Genomic DNA, 14,900 nt, shown 5'->3' with positions numbered 1-14,900 from the left:
AGGGGACAGGCGGCAAGGGGCTCCTTTGCTGCTAACTTTTTCCTGGGAGAAGAGCTGTGCGGACGCGGGCCTGCCGCCCTCGCCCCTCCAGTGCTGTGGGTGGACCGCCCGTCCCGGTCCCGTCCTCCCGTCCTCCCGTCCTCCTGTCTGTCCGCTGCCTGCAGGCCTGTTCTCGTCTTCTGCCAGGACAGGGTGTCTCCCGGACCCGAGGGCTTACGCGCTCTGCTGGGTGGCCTCTGGGAGCGTCCCAGGGTGGCGTGGGGACCCGCCACCCCCACCCCGGCTATGGAAACCCAGCTGGGGCTTCTAGCATCCTGGGCGGCACTGACGGCCCTGCCAGGCTCCCACCGTCGGCCGGGTCTGCGGCGAGACCTGGTCTGGCTCGTTGCGGCTGGAGGGTCTGGGGGTGCCCTGGAGGGGGGCCCGGGCACTGGGGCAGAGCGGGGTGGTGCGGGGCTTGGCCCTGCCGGTGGGCCGCCGGACGTCCAGGAGCCTGACGCTGACCGCGGCGCCCCGCGCCCTCTCTCCCGCAGATGTACCCCGCTCGGCCGCTCCCGCACTGAGAGTCTGAGGCCCACCCGCCGCCCCCGCCCGCCATGTCGCAGACGCTGCACATCGAGATCCCCAACTTCGGGAACACCGTGCTCGGCTGCCTCAACGAGCAGCGTCTGCTGGGCCTCTACTGCGATGTGTCCATTGTGGTCAAGGGCCAGGCCTTCAAGGCCCATCGGGCCGTCCTGGCCGCCAGCAGCCTCTACTTCCGCGACCTGTTCAGCGGCAACAGCAAGAGCGCCTTCGAGCTGCCGGGCACGGTGCCGCCCGCCTGCTTCCAGCAGATCCTGTCCTTCTGCTACACGGGCAGGCTGACCATGGCGGCCAGCGAGCAGCTCGTGGTCATGTACACGGCCGGCTTCCTGCAGATCCAGCACATCGTGGAGCGCGGCACGGACCTCATGTTCAAGGTGAGCTCACCCCACTGCGACTCGCAGACCGCTATGATCGAGGACGCCAGCTCCGAGCCCCAGAGCCCCTGCAACCAGCTGCAGCCGGTCGCCGCCGCGCCGCCCTACGTCGTGTCCCCCTCCGTGCCCATCCCGCTGCTAACCCGCGTCAAGCACGAAGCCATGGAGCTGCCGCTGGCCGCAGGCCCAGGCCTGGCCCCCAAGCGCCCGCTGGAGACGGGGCCCCGGGACGGCGCGACGGTGGCGACGGGCCCCGCGGTGGCGGCAGGCACGGCCCCTCTCAAGCTGCCCCGGGTCTCCTACTACGGGGTGCCCAGCCTGGCCACCCTCATCCCCAGCATCCAGCAGGCGCAGTACTCCCAGGGGGAGCGGACCAGCCCGGGGGCCAGCAGCCTGCCCACCACCGACAGCCCCACCTCCTACCACAACGAGGAGGACGAAGAGGACGACGAGGCCTACGACACCATGGTGGAGGAGCAGTACGGCCAGATGTACATCAAGGCCACGGGCAGCTATGCAGGTAACGCGTGCTGGGGGCCTGTCCCCACGCCACCACTGCGGCCGCCTGCCTGCGGGCACGGGCGGACCTCCGGGCACCTCCTGCGTGGGCACCGAGGCTAACCTGGCCTTACCCCGTGGCACTCACAGCTTGGCAGGAAGACGGGCACGTCCGGGGGCCAGGGCACCCCGGGGGCACAGCTCAGGGTGGCCACTGTGCTGCAGGTGTACAGGGACAGTCCCCAGCCCAGACCGGGCGAGCTGGCAGGAGCTGACACCCGAGGCAGGAGCAGGACCCAGGTCCGTCTTGCAGGGCCTTAGCTAAGGACTTTAAACTCCATCCTGGGTGAGATGAGAGGCCACGGGAAAGTTCAGCCGCAGCGTAGCGTGTGGGACGGAGCCCTGGCTTTCACCAGACCAATGAAGAGACTGAGGGCCTCAGTGGACCAGGGACCTGCCTGAGGGCTCACAGGGCAGTGTGTGACCCAGACTGGTCACTCACCTGCTTGAGGCCTCAATGTCCCTGTCACTGAGGTGCCTGCCCCAGCAGGCCCATCTTCACTACCTTTGACCTCAGCCCTTTCCCCACCCATGTGCTTTTGCCTTCCCTCTGACTCAGGGAGGCCAGAGAATCCCTTGGGCCCCTCCCAGTCGCGGCCGTCTCCCTGGGGCCAGCACCAAGCGGCAGGCCAGAGAGTGCCTCTTGAGCTGAACCTGCTGCCCCTCAACTTATTTTGGGGGGGGGACTCCCGCATTTGGGATCCATAAACCCAACACGCACTGATTTGCGACGCCTGGTGTTGCCTGTAAACTGCATCACAGTCGCCAGAGATGGTTCAGGATTTGCTGCGTGAAGGGTCCCGTAGTTGAGACCCCAGGTCAGGTGTCCCCTTGCCTTCTGTGTTCCCCGAAAACTGGCTGTGTGCCTGGGCCCGCTGCCTGTCCTGATCTGCATGCGGGGCCCGTGTCCAGTAACTGGCCCGGATGCATGCTGCCAGTGGGAAGTGGCATCCCAGAGCTGGGGCCCCAGAGGGCAGTTTGGGGACTCTTTCCGCCCCTGAGACCCACCACGTCCTTGCGCCCTGATGGGGCCAACGCTGCCCCTCCTCTCCCTCCCCCTTCCGCTCCTCCCCCTCCAGGAGGGCACTGGTCCATCAGTCCTGGGGGGCAGGAGCAGAGGATGCCTGGTGCACTGGCCAGCTCGGGCCGTTGGGACAGCCGGTCCCCGTGTGGCACTGGACGGCTGGGTTTCGGTCTCTGGTCTGGCTAGCGTGGGCCCTTCTCAGCGTTCCTCTCAGAGCTGCGGCGGAGGCACTGCCCTGGGCAGCTCCCCCCAGGGGCTCTGGGCCTTGGTTTTCCCAGAACTCATGACTTTATTTGAATGCGTGTTGTCATGTTTGTATGAATCGTGCAGGATACTAGCACACAGACCACCTCCGTCTGGACTGGGTATTTTCCGCTTAGAGGTAGGGGGTGGGGCTTGGTGTTCCTGACACCGAGAAACCGCAAGCTCTGGTGTGGGTCAGACCTGGCCGGGACCCTGGGAACCACCCGTGTGCAGTTTCCTCTGCCCGACCCCGCCATCTCCCTGACAGCCCCCAGGGGGTAGAAAGATCCACTGGCACCCAGACTGGGCCAGAGGGAGCTGGGGTGGCTCCCAAGCCCCTTCCCCAGGAAAACAGGCTACACGGGCTCAGGGCCAACCCCGCAGCCCCTGAGGACCGCCCCCCCCCGCCCCCCCAGTGCCAGCAGCTGGACGGGGCTCAGCGGAGGGGTCAGGACAGAATCTGCTGAGGGCCCAGGGGCGGGGCTGCCCACCGGTGGTCCCTGGCGGTGCAGTGCCGAACCAGGAGAGGACCCTAGTTCAGGTGTCGCCCCAGGGTCCTCCCTGTATGGCCCCCTTCCCGCCAGCGTGGCCTCGGGCCTTGGTGTGTCCGAGACGGTGAGAGACAGCACAGGTGCTGGGATTGCTGGGTGTGGGTGCAGGGCGGCAGCCCGTCTGAGGACACCTGCCCCTCTGGCTGCATGAGCCTGGACCCTCTCCTCACCCGGACAGTTGTGGCCCACCTGCGCCCTTGGATCTTCCAAGGAGCCAAGGGAGGTGGCCGTGGACAGCCCGGGGTGCGGCTTGGGAGACTGAGCTGCCCCACTGCCTTGACTGGGACTGGGTCTTCTCACCAGCCCCTCCTGCACTGAGACCAGCTGCTGGGTCCTACTGGGGCCGGGCACGGCTCGGCCAAGGCCTGTGAGCCCCGCACCCCACATCCCTGGCAGCGTTGGAGGTGGGACGGGATGGAGGGAAGCTGCGAGACTGGGGGCGGTGGCCTGGGAGCCTGTCTCCAACAGGACTCGGGAGGCTCCGGTCTGGGTTTTCTCCTCCCTGAGCCCGTAAGTGGGGCAGGGAGGGGGTGTGTGATTTCTTGGTTAAAATCTAGGTTATCGGCAGTGACGTTGCTGGCATCACTGGGCACCGGGCGCGCTGGGAAGAGGGTTGGGGGGAGGGTCCGTGGGGGCCGGGCAGGCAGAGAGGGGCCCGTCCCCAAAGGCTGGCTGCCCCTTGGGCGCTGGTTTCCCGTACCCCAGGCTCCCTCTGCGTTGGCCTGGTCTGGCCAGGGGGCATCCTCACACCCCCCATGGGCAGCCGAATAGCCAGGTGCCCCGTGCCGGGGCCTGGACAAGGATTGGGCAGGGCTCTCGAGCTGGTGGAATCTGGAATGTTCTAAGGTGAACTGGCACATGAGGGTTCTCAGGAGTCCCTTCTCCTTTCGGTTTCCCCACCTGCCAAGGGAGGGGGTGGCCTGAGTGACCTTCAGGGGTCTTCTCTCCAGCACGCCGTGTGCAGGAAAGCGAAGGACGCAGAGCCCTGCACTGGAGACCCCGTCCCCACCCTCATCCCTGTGAAGACCTGTTAACAGCTCCCACGTGATGGGCTTCTTGTTGTGGAAATTGAGGAATTGAATATTACAGATGAGTGGATGGACTCTTGATCCCTCCCCCCGGCAGCCCCCGTGTGGTTTCCCGTTTCCGTCCTGTGTGTTCCTCCATTCTGTCCAAGTCCTGTGTCATCGTCCGTTAGTGGAGATGCCGTGGTTGATTTATCCACTTCCCTGTTGGAGGATATTGGGTGGTTTCTAATTGGTTAGGTGAGGAGAGGTGCCACTGGGAAGGCCCTAACCATGATGGGGCCGATCAGACTCACCCCACATCGCAGTGGGCTCAGCCCCCCACCCCGGGGCCCAGGGCAGCTCCTGCTGCAGCTCCGCAGGGCCCAGAGCCGGTGGGCATCTTTCTGCACATCAGCCTCTAGCCGGGAGTGGAGCAGGAGCGAGGGGCCACCCCGTCAAGGCAGTGCGGGTCTGGGGGGGTTGGTGTTGGTTCCGGGGGTGGGCAGGGCACAGAGGGCACTCCGCCGTGAGGGGTCCGCTTCCATGGTCTCTACTTGTTCACGCTCTTTGGGCACATCTGTACCCACAGGCTGCGAGCGGTGGTGGCCAGGAAGGGCGTATTCCCTGCCCTACCTGCTGTGGACACACAGAGACACAGACTGGACCCTGACGCGGTGTTTCATCGTGGCGGGGGGCCCCCGTCAGGGTGGGCTGCCCCTCGGCCCGGGAGTGAGGCTGAGGGGTGCGGGGATGAGCCGACAGAGGGCATGGAGGGGGAGGGGGACGCCAACCCGGGCCCCCTCCCCTGCTCTCTGCGGTTCTGACCACCTTCTGGCCTCCGGGCCCGCCCCCCTCACTGGGCGGATGTGCTCCCTATGGGCTTCTGAGCCACAGGCCCGCCTAGGTGTTCACGCACCAGCCCCGAGCTTCCACCTTCACGCTTTCCCGGGAGGGGACCGCCGCGGGGTGCCCTGCTGGTGTGGCCGGTGAGCTGGTGGCCCTGTGTGGCCCTGCTCTCCCTTCCCCTCCGGGTCTGCCCGCTGTCCCCACGCCTGGACGCGGGACGGACCCTGGTGGTGCGCGGGAGGGGGTCCTGGCACGCAGCAGCACGTCTGTTCCCGGGTTCCGCCGCTCTGAGCAGGGGCCGCAGAATGGCTCCTGTGCGCGGGAGGATAGAGCCCTGCCCCGGGCCAGGCCTTCCCAGCATGGCCTGTGAGGTCAGCGCGGCTGCTGGCCCATCTTAGCCTGCAGCGTTCCCCCTCCGCACGGCAGGGCGTCCCTCCAGCAGAGCCTCGGGGAAGCCTGGATGGCGGCTGCTCCCACCCACAGCTCAGAGCTCACGAGCTGTCGCTTGGGGGTCCCACAGAGAGGGAGCAGTCAGCGTGGGTTCTGCAAGCCCCACTGCCCGCCACCCACACTGCCTCCTGCCCTGGCCCAGGAGCGTCCGCACCGTTAGAGCCCAGCACAAGCCCTGGCCTGGCTACAGTGGCGCCCAGGTAGGGGCGGCCTGCCAGGCTCGGGGGGTTCCCGCTCTTCTACGGCAGCATCCTGGCAGCTCAGGCCAGGCGAAGGAGGTGCCAGCGCCAGCGTGTCTGTCCCACTGTATACCCCGGAGGCTGCCCTGAGCGCTGGCCGGGCACCCCAGGCGCCATCTGGGGCTCATCCCTGAGGGCCTCTGGGAGCGGCCCCCCTGGCTCCCTGGCCTCAGCTTCCATGCAGTGTCGCGTTTAACCCTCACACCCCCAAGCACCCTGAGATTTCTTCTTAAACCAGTTTTATTGAGGTGTAACTTACGTACCTCGGTGACCCGGGTATGAAACTACCCATTTGAGATCCGGGTGTGGTACCATTAGCGCGGTCAGATGGAGAACGTGTCCGTCACCCTGGGGACCCTTGCGCCCCTTTGCTGGCATCCCCTCCCCCACCCCCAGCCGTGGGCAGCCTCGGATCTGCTTTCTGTCCTCTGGATACTTTTGTCCGCCCCGTAAACAGAGTCAGGCTGTCTGCACTCTGGTCCGGCTGTCTCGTCAGCAGAATGAGTTTGAGACGTGCCTGTGCTGGGTGGGCAGGCCTGCCTTTTTCTCCCCCTCTTTTTTATTTATTAAAGCGTTTACACACAATAAAAAGGGCCAGTTTCAAGTGTACAGGTGATGAGTTTGGCCATTGTAATCAGTCAAGTACCACGGTCAAGATACACAACAATTTACTTCCCTCAGATGTTTCCCCGCGTCCTCCCCACCCCATCCCACCACCGCAGCCCCTGTTGCTTTCCATCACTATCATTTTTCCTTAAGTGGGATCACACAGAACGGAGTCTTTTATTTTTGACTTTTTTCATTTACTGTATCTTGAGATCGATTCATCCCTGTGGTTCTGAGCGTGGGTCCTTGGTCCTCGTGGTTGATGGTATTCTCCCATGCCGTGGACGTGCCACCAGTGGCAGTCGTGTGTGGCCGTTATCGTCGTGCTGCTGTGAACATCCACGTACACGTGGGACTGCTTTTTTGTTCATCTACTGAAATTATTATGTGGGTTTTCTCCTTAATTTTACTGATGTGGTGTATTGCATCAGTTAATTTTTAAATGTTGAGCCACCCTTGAACTCCTGGGATAACTCCCACTTGGTCATTATGTTTTATTGTTTTATATATTGCTGGATTCAATTTGCTAATGTTTTCTTAGGGAATTTTGCATCTACGTTTATGAAGGTTAATTATCCGTAGTTTGCCTGTAGTATCTTTGTCTGGTTTTGTAGGAGGATATGCTAACCTTATGTCTCTTTTCCTTACTTTCTGAAAGAGTTTGTATAAGTTTGATGTTATTTCTTTCTTAAGCATTTGATAGAATTCATTCACCAGTGAAGCCACTTGGGCCTGCAGTTTTGTAGTTGTTTTTGTTCCTTATGGGAAGGTTTTCAATTATACATTCTGTTAGTTTAGATGTAGAACTGTTCAGATTTCTCTCACATCTTGCTCGAGCCATGGTAATTTGTGTCTTTCAAGGAATTTATCCATTTCTGATCTATGCAGGTATTAATATAGCCGTGCCAGCTCTCTTATGTTTACTATTTACCTGGTGTTGGCTGTTTTCATCCTTTTACTGTTAACCTACCTGTGTCGTAAAGCTCAATTCTTATAGGTAGCACATGATTGAGATCTGCTTTTTTATCCAGTCTGACCATCTTTTATTGGGAATCTTTCAACCATTTACGTTTAGTGTAATTTTCAAGGGGGTTAGGTTCAGGTCTGTCATCTCACTATTAGTTTTTTATTAGTCATGTTTTCTTTTTTTCCTCTTTTCCACCACTTTCTGATTGAATTTTTCCAGAGTTTCTCTTTAGCTCTGCTGTTGACCTAGTGGTTAGACATCCCCCCCACACCCCCGCCATGCTTCGGTCGTCTGGAGCTGACTCATGAATCTTTGACTTATCCCATCAACCTTCTCAGGTGTATCACCCCCTCCTGTGGAACTCAGACTTTCAAAACAGTGTGTTTTCATTTCCCCTCTCCGGTCCTTAGTGAAATTGTTGTCATGTATTTTACTTCTTCATAGGCTATGAGCCTTATGATGATGTTATTGTTTTTACTTGAAACAGACAGTTGTCTTTTTTCCACTTTTAGTCACTTTTAAAATTTAAATAGAGTAGAATTTACTGTTTGGGGCAAATTGTTCTCTGAGTTTAAACAAATGTATATAGTCACGTGATCACCTCCATAATCAAGATACAGAGCAGTCACCTCCCACATTTTATCATCCCCCTGCGTCCCCTTTGTAGTCTTTCCTTCCTCTCCCCCAACTCCTGCAACCACTGGTCTGTTTTCTGTCTCATCAGTGGAATCACACAGTATGTGGCCTTTTGAGTCAATGCATTTGAGGTTCATTCGTGTTGTGTGAGTTTGTGGTTCTTTTTTTTTTGGACTGCTGAATAGTATTCCCACAATGGGTTTATCTAGTTGCCAGTCAAAGCACCTTTGGTTTATTTCTAGTTTTTAGTGGTAATGGATTGAGCTGCTACAAACATGGCATCTAGGTTTTTGTGCACCCTTGAATTGTCAGTTCTATTTGGTAAATTGGCCTAGGAATGAGGTAGTGGGTCATACGGTAAGTGCATATTTAACTTTATAAGAAATTGCCCAAACTCTTGTCTAAAATAGTTCTGTCACTTTACATCACCACCAGCAAAGCAGGAGGGTTCCTGTCATTCCATGATCTTGTCGGCACTTGGTTTTGTCTCTTTTTTAAAAGCCATTCTCATGGTCTATAGTGGTGTCACACTGCAGTGTTAATTTGTATTTCTCTAATGTCTAATGATGTGGAACACCCTTTGTGTATTTATTTGCCATCTGTATACCTGCTCTGGTCAAGTGCTTCTTCGAGTCTTTTGCCCTCTTTTTATTGGGTGGTTTGAATATTGAGTATTGTTGATATTGTGTATTTCTTATACATTCTAGGTGTGAAAGTCCTGTGTTGGATATGTGACTCGTAAACATTTTCTACTAGACTGCAGTTTGTCTTTTCTTTCTCTTACTAGTGTCTTTCATAGACATTTTTAAATTTTGATGAAGTTTATTTTTTAAATTTTTAAATTTTTAAATTTTATTTTTGGCTGCGTCGGGTCTTAGTTGTGGCACACGGGCTCTTCTTTGCAGCAAGCGGGCTTCTCTCTAGTTGCGGCGTGCGGGCTCAGTAGTTGTGGTTCGCGGGCTTTGTTGCCCCACGGCATGTGGGATCTTAGTTCCCTGACCAGGGATTGAACCCACGTCCCCTGCATTGGAAGGCGGATTCTTTTTTTTTTTTTTTTTTAATTTTTATTTATTTATTTATTTATTTATTTTTGGCTGTGTTGGTTCTTCGTTTCTGTGCGAGGACTTTCTCTAGTTGTGGCAAGTGGGGGCCACTCTTCATCACGGTGCGCGGGCCTCTCACTATCGCGGCCTCTCCTGTTGCAGAGCACAGGCTCCAGACGCGCAGGCTCAGCAGCTGTGGCTCACAGGCCTAGTTGCTCCGCGGCATGTGGGATCTTCCCAGATCAGGGCACGAACCCGTGTACCCTGAATTGGCAGGCAGACTCTCAACCACTGCGCCACCAGTGAAGCCTCTGGAAGGCGGATTCTTAACCACTGGACCGCCAGGGAAGTCCCCTGATGAAGTTTAAATGGTCAGTAATTTCTCTTACAGATGATGCTTTTGCTGTTGTATTTGATTCTTTACCTAACAAGATTATAAGAATTTTTTCCCCTATGTTTTCTCCTGGATGTTTTATGGCTTTGGGTTTTACATTTAGTCTGTGGCCCATTTTGAGTTAATTTTTGTATAAGGTGTGAGACATGGATCGAGGTTCTGATTTTTTTTCCATGTGGATGTCTAATTTTTTTTAAAAAATTTAAAATATGAAAAAAAACCTATTATGTTTACCCACATATTTATCTTGTCCAGTTCGTCATACTTCGTATAGATTAGAGTTTCCATCTGGTGTTATTTTCCTTCTGCTTGGAGAATTTCCTTAAACCTAGTGATGGACTAGTAGTGAATTCTGAAAAATTACAAAGAGGTCTTTATATCACCTTTTAAAAAAATCTGCCTTATTGAAGTATAATTTTTTTTTAATTTTTTAAAAATTTATTTATTTATTTATTTATTTATTTATGGCTGTGTTGGGTCTTCGTTTCTGTGCAAGGGCTTTCTCTAGTTGCGGCAAGTGGGGGCCACTCTTCATCGCGGTGCGCAGACCTCTCATTATCGCGGCCTCTCTTGTTGCGGAGCACAGGCTCCAGACGCGCAGGGTTAGTAATTGTGGCTCACAGGCCTAGTTGCTCCGTGGCATGTGGGATCTTCCCAGACCAGGGCTCGAACCCGTGTCCCCTGCATTGGCAGGCAGACTCTCAACCGCTGCGCCACCAGGGAAGCCCTGAAGTATAATTTATGTATAATAAAATTAGTCAGTTTTCATTGTACAGTTGTCACCTTCATTCTTGAAGGGTATTTTTGCTGGATGTAGAATTCTAGGCTAACTGTTACTTTCGGCTTTCAGTAGACGTTCTCTTGTGTTCTGAAATGCATTTTTTTTCCTCAGGAAATCATAATCATTCTTCTCTGAGTTTCTCTGTATGAGTTGTGTCTTTTCTTTTCAGGCTGCTTTTATTTCCGCTTATATTTTGTTGAGTTTTTTGGACGTGTGCTTTTATACCATTATTCCTTCAAATATCTTGTGCCCCTCCCCCCACAACTCCAATTAAACATGTTTTTGTCCCTGAGGTCCCAAGGCTCTGTTTATTTATTAGTTTTTAGCCTTTTTTTCTGTTTAGGCTTTAGATGGAGTAGTTTCCATTGCTGTTTCTTCATGGTCGCTGATCTTTTCTGCAGTTCCGTTTTGCTCTTATTTGTATGTTCCATTTCTGCCCTCATTGAGTTCCTGCTTTTACATTTTTTAAAAAGTTCTGATTGTATTTTTATAGCTGGTTTTAAAGCCTTTGCCTGCTAATGCTGTCCACTTTGTTACTTCTTGGTCTGTTTCTACCTACTGATTTTTCTCCTCCTTTGGATCACCTTTTCGTGGTTCTTCACGTGTCTATTAATTTTGTAACAGGTGCTGGACATCGTGGATGTTGAGCACTAGCTGTCTTGTCCTGAGTCTCTCATAGTGGAGTTAAGTGGAATTTCCATAATGAGTAATGATTTTGAGCGCTTTTCCATACTCTTGGCAGCTTGTCTGTCTTCCTTTGTGAAGTGCCCGTTTAAATCTTCTTTCCCACACTTTTTTTTTTTTTTTTAATTTTTAATTATTTATTTATTTATTTTTGGCTGCGTTGGGGTCTTCGTTGCTTCTTGTGGGCTTTCTCTAGCTGCGGCAAGCGGGGGCTACTCATTGCGGTGGCTTTTCTTGCTGGGGAGCCCGGGCTCTAGGCGCGGAGGCTTCAGTAGTTGTGGTGCATGGGCTTAGTTGCTCCGCTGCCATGTGGGATCCTCCCGGACCAGGGCTCGAACCCGTGTCGCCTGCATTGGCAGGCGGATTCTTAACCACTGCGCCACCAGGGAAGCCCTTTCCCACACTTTTGTAGAGTGAGTTGTCTGTCCTTTTCTCACAACTTTTCGTAAGCTTCTAAGTACTCTGAATAGACCTCTTCTGTCAGACAAGTGTCATAAATATCTTTTCCCACTCTGCAACTTGTCATCTTCTTAATATAATTTTGATGTAGTAAGTTTATTAACTTTTTTCTCTTTATCAATAGCTATTCTTACATCTTGTTTAAAGAAATCTTCCTTTACCTCCAGATCAGTGTAATGTTCTTCGATGTACCTTAAAGTTGTCTTTTTGATTTGAAATCATTTTAAGTTTGCAGAAATGTTTCAAGATAAGCACAAAGAACTCCTGTATACCTTTCCCTCAGACTCACTAGCTGGTAGGAATTTGCCACATTTTGCTTTGTCATTCTTTTTCTCTTTTTATGTATAGGTTGTTTTTTTTTTTTTTTTTTCTCCAAACCATTTGAAGGCAAGTTGCAGATGTTATGCTCTTTTACCCCAAAATACTGAGCATTGCTTACAAACAGGACATTCTCTTGCATAAACACAGTACAGTGTTCAAAACTCAGGAAATTCAGGGTTTTTTTGTTTTGTTTTGTTTTGTTTATTTATTTATTTTGGCTGTGCTGGGTCTTTAGCTGCGGCACGTGGGATCTTCGTTGCGGCATGCGTGCAGGATCTAGCTCCCTGACCAGGGATCGCACCTGGGCCCCCTGCATTGGGAGCGCGGAGTCTTACCCACTGGACCACCAGGGAAGTCCCCAGGAAATTCAGTTTTGACCCAGCACTGCTATATAATCAACGATGCTTAAATTTCCATGCTTAAATTTCTCCAGTTGTCTCAATATTGTCCTTTGTGGTCATGTTGCGTTTTTCTGATCCAGTATTCAGTTCAGAATCACACATTGCGGGCTTCCCTGGTGGCGCAGCGGTTGAGAATCTGCCTGCCAATGCAGGGGACACGGGTTCGAGCCCTGGTCTGGGAAGATCCCACATGCCGCGGAGCAACTTGGCCCGTGAGCCACAATTACTGAGCCTGCGCGTCTGGAGCCTGTGCTCCGCAACAAGAGAGGCCGCGATAGTGAGAGGCCCGCGCACCGTGATGAAGAGTGGCCCCCGCTTGCCGCAACTGGAGAGAGCCCTAGCACAGAAACGAAGACCCAACACAGCCATAAATAAATAAATAAATAAATAAATAAATTAAAAAAAAAAAAGAATCACACATTGCATTTCTGGTTATTCTCTTTAGTCCTTTTAATTTTGGAATAGATTCTCAGCCTTTATCCTTCATGAGGCTTTCCTTTTGAAAGACCATGGGCTGGCTGTTTTGCAGAAGGTCCCTCTGTTTGGGTTTGCTGGGTTTCGTCTCACGATTGGGTGCCTGGTGTGCATTTCTGCTGGAATTCCACAGGAACAATGCTGTGTCCTTCTCCAGCCACGACCCTGGTCTGGCTCAGTGTTGGTGATGGCCCCTTAGGTCATTTGGTCAAGGTGATCTCTGCCAGGTAGAGTCACTGTAAGAAGAGAAGGTGTGTCATTAACCTTTCACCTAACCCTTTTAGTGTTTATTGATGATTCTTGCCTGGATTGATCACTACTCTGATGGTTGCAAAGTGGTGATCAAAACTCCATAACTCCTACATTTATTAGTTGGTGGTCTTTTGTACGGAAGAGCTTCTCCAGACCCCCTACTTATTTATTTTATTCCTTCACTTATTGTTGTCGTTTATTTGGTGTTAGTATAAAGTTGCTTTTTTTTCTTTAAGCATTTTCATGTTGTCTTTTTCAGCAAAATATCCCAGGCTCATCTTATGCTTTCTGTTTCCAGCCCTGGAGTCAGCTTTTTTCCCTCTGAGTGGGGAATGGTATTTAGGAACCAAGATCTGGGTGCTACGTTTGCTTATTGCTACTAGGGTGCTGTTTTTATACCCTTTTAGTAGTCAGAGCTAGGGAATTTATATATTTAAAAATCACGAGTTTGTACTGATATCTCCAAATTTAACTCCATGTCCTAGGTTTCTCCCAGCCTCCTCTCTTCCTTACGTCTGTTTTCCCCTCTAACAGGCAAGATTCAGACTCTCCTGCTTTCTTATTAAGGCTTTTCTCTCTGTAGTATATCTGGAATTGATTTTTTTTTTTAATGTGGTGTGATATGGGGCTCAAGATTTACTTTTTTTTTTTTAAGAGGATTTTTAAAAAATTTATTTATTTATTTATTTATTTTTGGCTGCGTTGGGTCTTCGTTGCTGCGTGCGGGTTTCTTCAGTTGTGGCGAGCAGGGGCTACTCTTTGTCGCGGTGCGCGGGCTTCTCATTGCAGTTGCTTCTCTTGTTGCAGAGCACGGGCTCTAGGCACGCAGGCTTCAGTAGTGTGGCACGCGGGCTCAGTAGTTGTGGCACGCGGGCTCAGTAGTTGTGGCTCGCGGGCTCTAGAGCGCAGGCTCAGTAGTTGTGGTGCACGGACTTAGTTGCTTCGCGGCATGTGGGATCCTCCCGGACCAGGACTCGAACCTGTGTCCCCTGCATTGCCAGGCAGATTCTTAACCACTGTGCCACCAGGGAAGTCCCATAAGCCTCTTTGCTTTTTCTTTTCCTTTTAAAATTTATTTAGATTTATTTTTTGCTGCGTTGGGTCTTCATTGCTGCACGCCGGCTTTCCCTAGTTGTGGCGAGCGGGGGCTACTCTTCGTTGCAGTGTGTGGGCTTCTCATTGTGGTGGCTTCTCTTGTTGTGGAGCATGGGCTCTAGGTGCGTGGGCTTCAGTAGTTGTGGCTCGTGGGCTTAGTTACTTCGTGCATGTGGGATGTTCCTGGACCAGGGCTCAAACCCGTGTCCCCTTCATTGGCAGGTGGCGGATTCTTTTTTTTTTTTTTAAATGAGACCTTTTATTTATTTGTTTGTTTGTTTGTTTGTTTTTGGCTGCGTTGGGTCTTCGTTGCTGTGCGCGGGCTTTCTCTAGTTGCAGTGAGTATGGGCTACTCTTTGTTGCCGTGCGAGGGCTTCTCGTTGCAGTGGCTTCTCTTGTTGCGGAGCACGGGCTCTAGGCGCACGGGCTTCAGTAGTTGTGGCACATGGGCTTCAGTAGTTGTGGGGCACGGGCTTAGTCGCTCCGCGGCATGTGAGATCTTCCCGGACTAAGGCTTGACCCTGTCCCCTGCATTGGCAGGCGGATTCTCAACCACTGCGCCACCAGGGAAGCCCCAGCCTTTTCTTTAAATATTGAAATGGTCATATAGTTTTGCTTTCCTGCTCTGTTGATGTTATAAATTGCTTTTTTGAATATTAAAAAACCTTGTGTTTCTGGAATAAGCTCAACCTAGTTGTGATGTAGTATCCTTTTTACATACCTCTGGATTCAACTGCCTAATTTTTTTGCCCTTTTTGGGGGGGGCTCTCTGGAGCTGTGACCACCCCCAGTCAGTGTTCATCTCCTAGAAGGAGGCCTCAGGTGGGTGGCCAGGTGTCCAGCAGTTGCTAAATCGGGGGAGCCACTCCCATCTGGCCAGACCCTGAGCGTGGAGCCCCTGCCTCTG

The 14,900-nt window shown here is 53.0% G+C and overlaps 2 protein-coding genes across 5 annotated transcripts in view; one reads left to right on the top strand and one right to left on the bottom strand.

Annotated features, from left to right (window-relative positions):
* LOC130708505 (collagen alpha-1(I) chain-like) overlaps positions 1 to 598 on the bottom strand; it is a 47,283-nt gene extending 46,685 nt beyond the window's left edge. Inside the window, exons 1-2 of the mRNA XM_057549186.1 lie at positions 579 to 598; positions 349 to 463 (exon numbers count right to left, since the gene is read on the bottom strand). Of these exons, the coding sequence (XP_057405169.1) occupies positions 349 to 463; positions 579 to 598 (135 nt within the window). The remainder of the gene's footprint in view (positions 1 to 348; positions 464 to 578) is intronic.
* NACC2 (NACC family member 2) overlaps positions 1 to 14,900 on the top strand; it is a 95,001-nt gene that overhangs the window by 60,054 nt on the left and 20,047 nt on the right. For all 4 annotated transcript variants that reach the window (XM_057548366.1, XM_057548364.1, XM_057548365.1 and 1 more), the window contains exon 2: positions 534 to 1,482. In XM_057548366.1, the coding sequence (XP_057404349.1) occupies positions 597 to 1,482 (886 nt within the window). In that variant the 5' untranslated portion in view covers positions 534 to 596. The remainder of the gene's footprint in view (positions 1 to 533; positions 1,483 to 14,900) is intronic.

Source organism: Balaenoptera acutorostrata, chromosome 6, assembly GCF_949987535.1.
Source record: "Balaenoptera acutorostrata chromosome 6, mBalAcu1.1, whole genome shotgun sequence".
Lineage (NCBI taxonomy): Eukaryota > Metazoa > Chordata > Mammalia > Artiodactyla > Balaenopteridae > Balaenoptera > Balaenoptera acutorostrata.
Note: the sequence above shows the minus strand (reverse complement) of the source record. Positions and strands in the feature narration are given on the sequence as shown.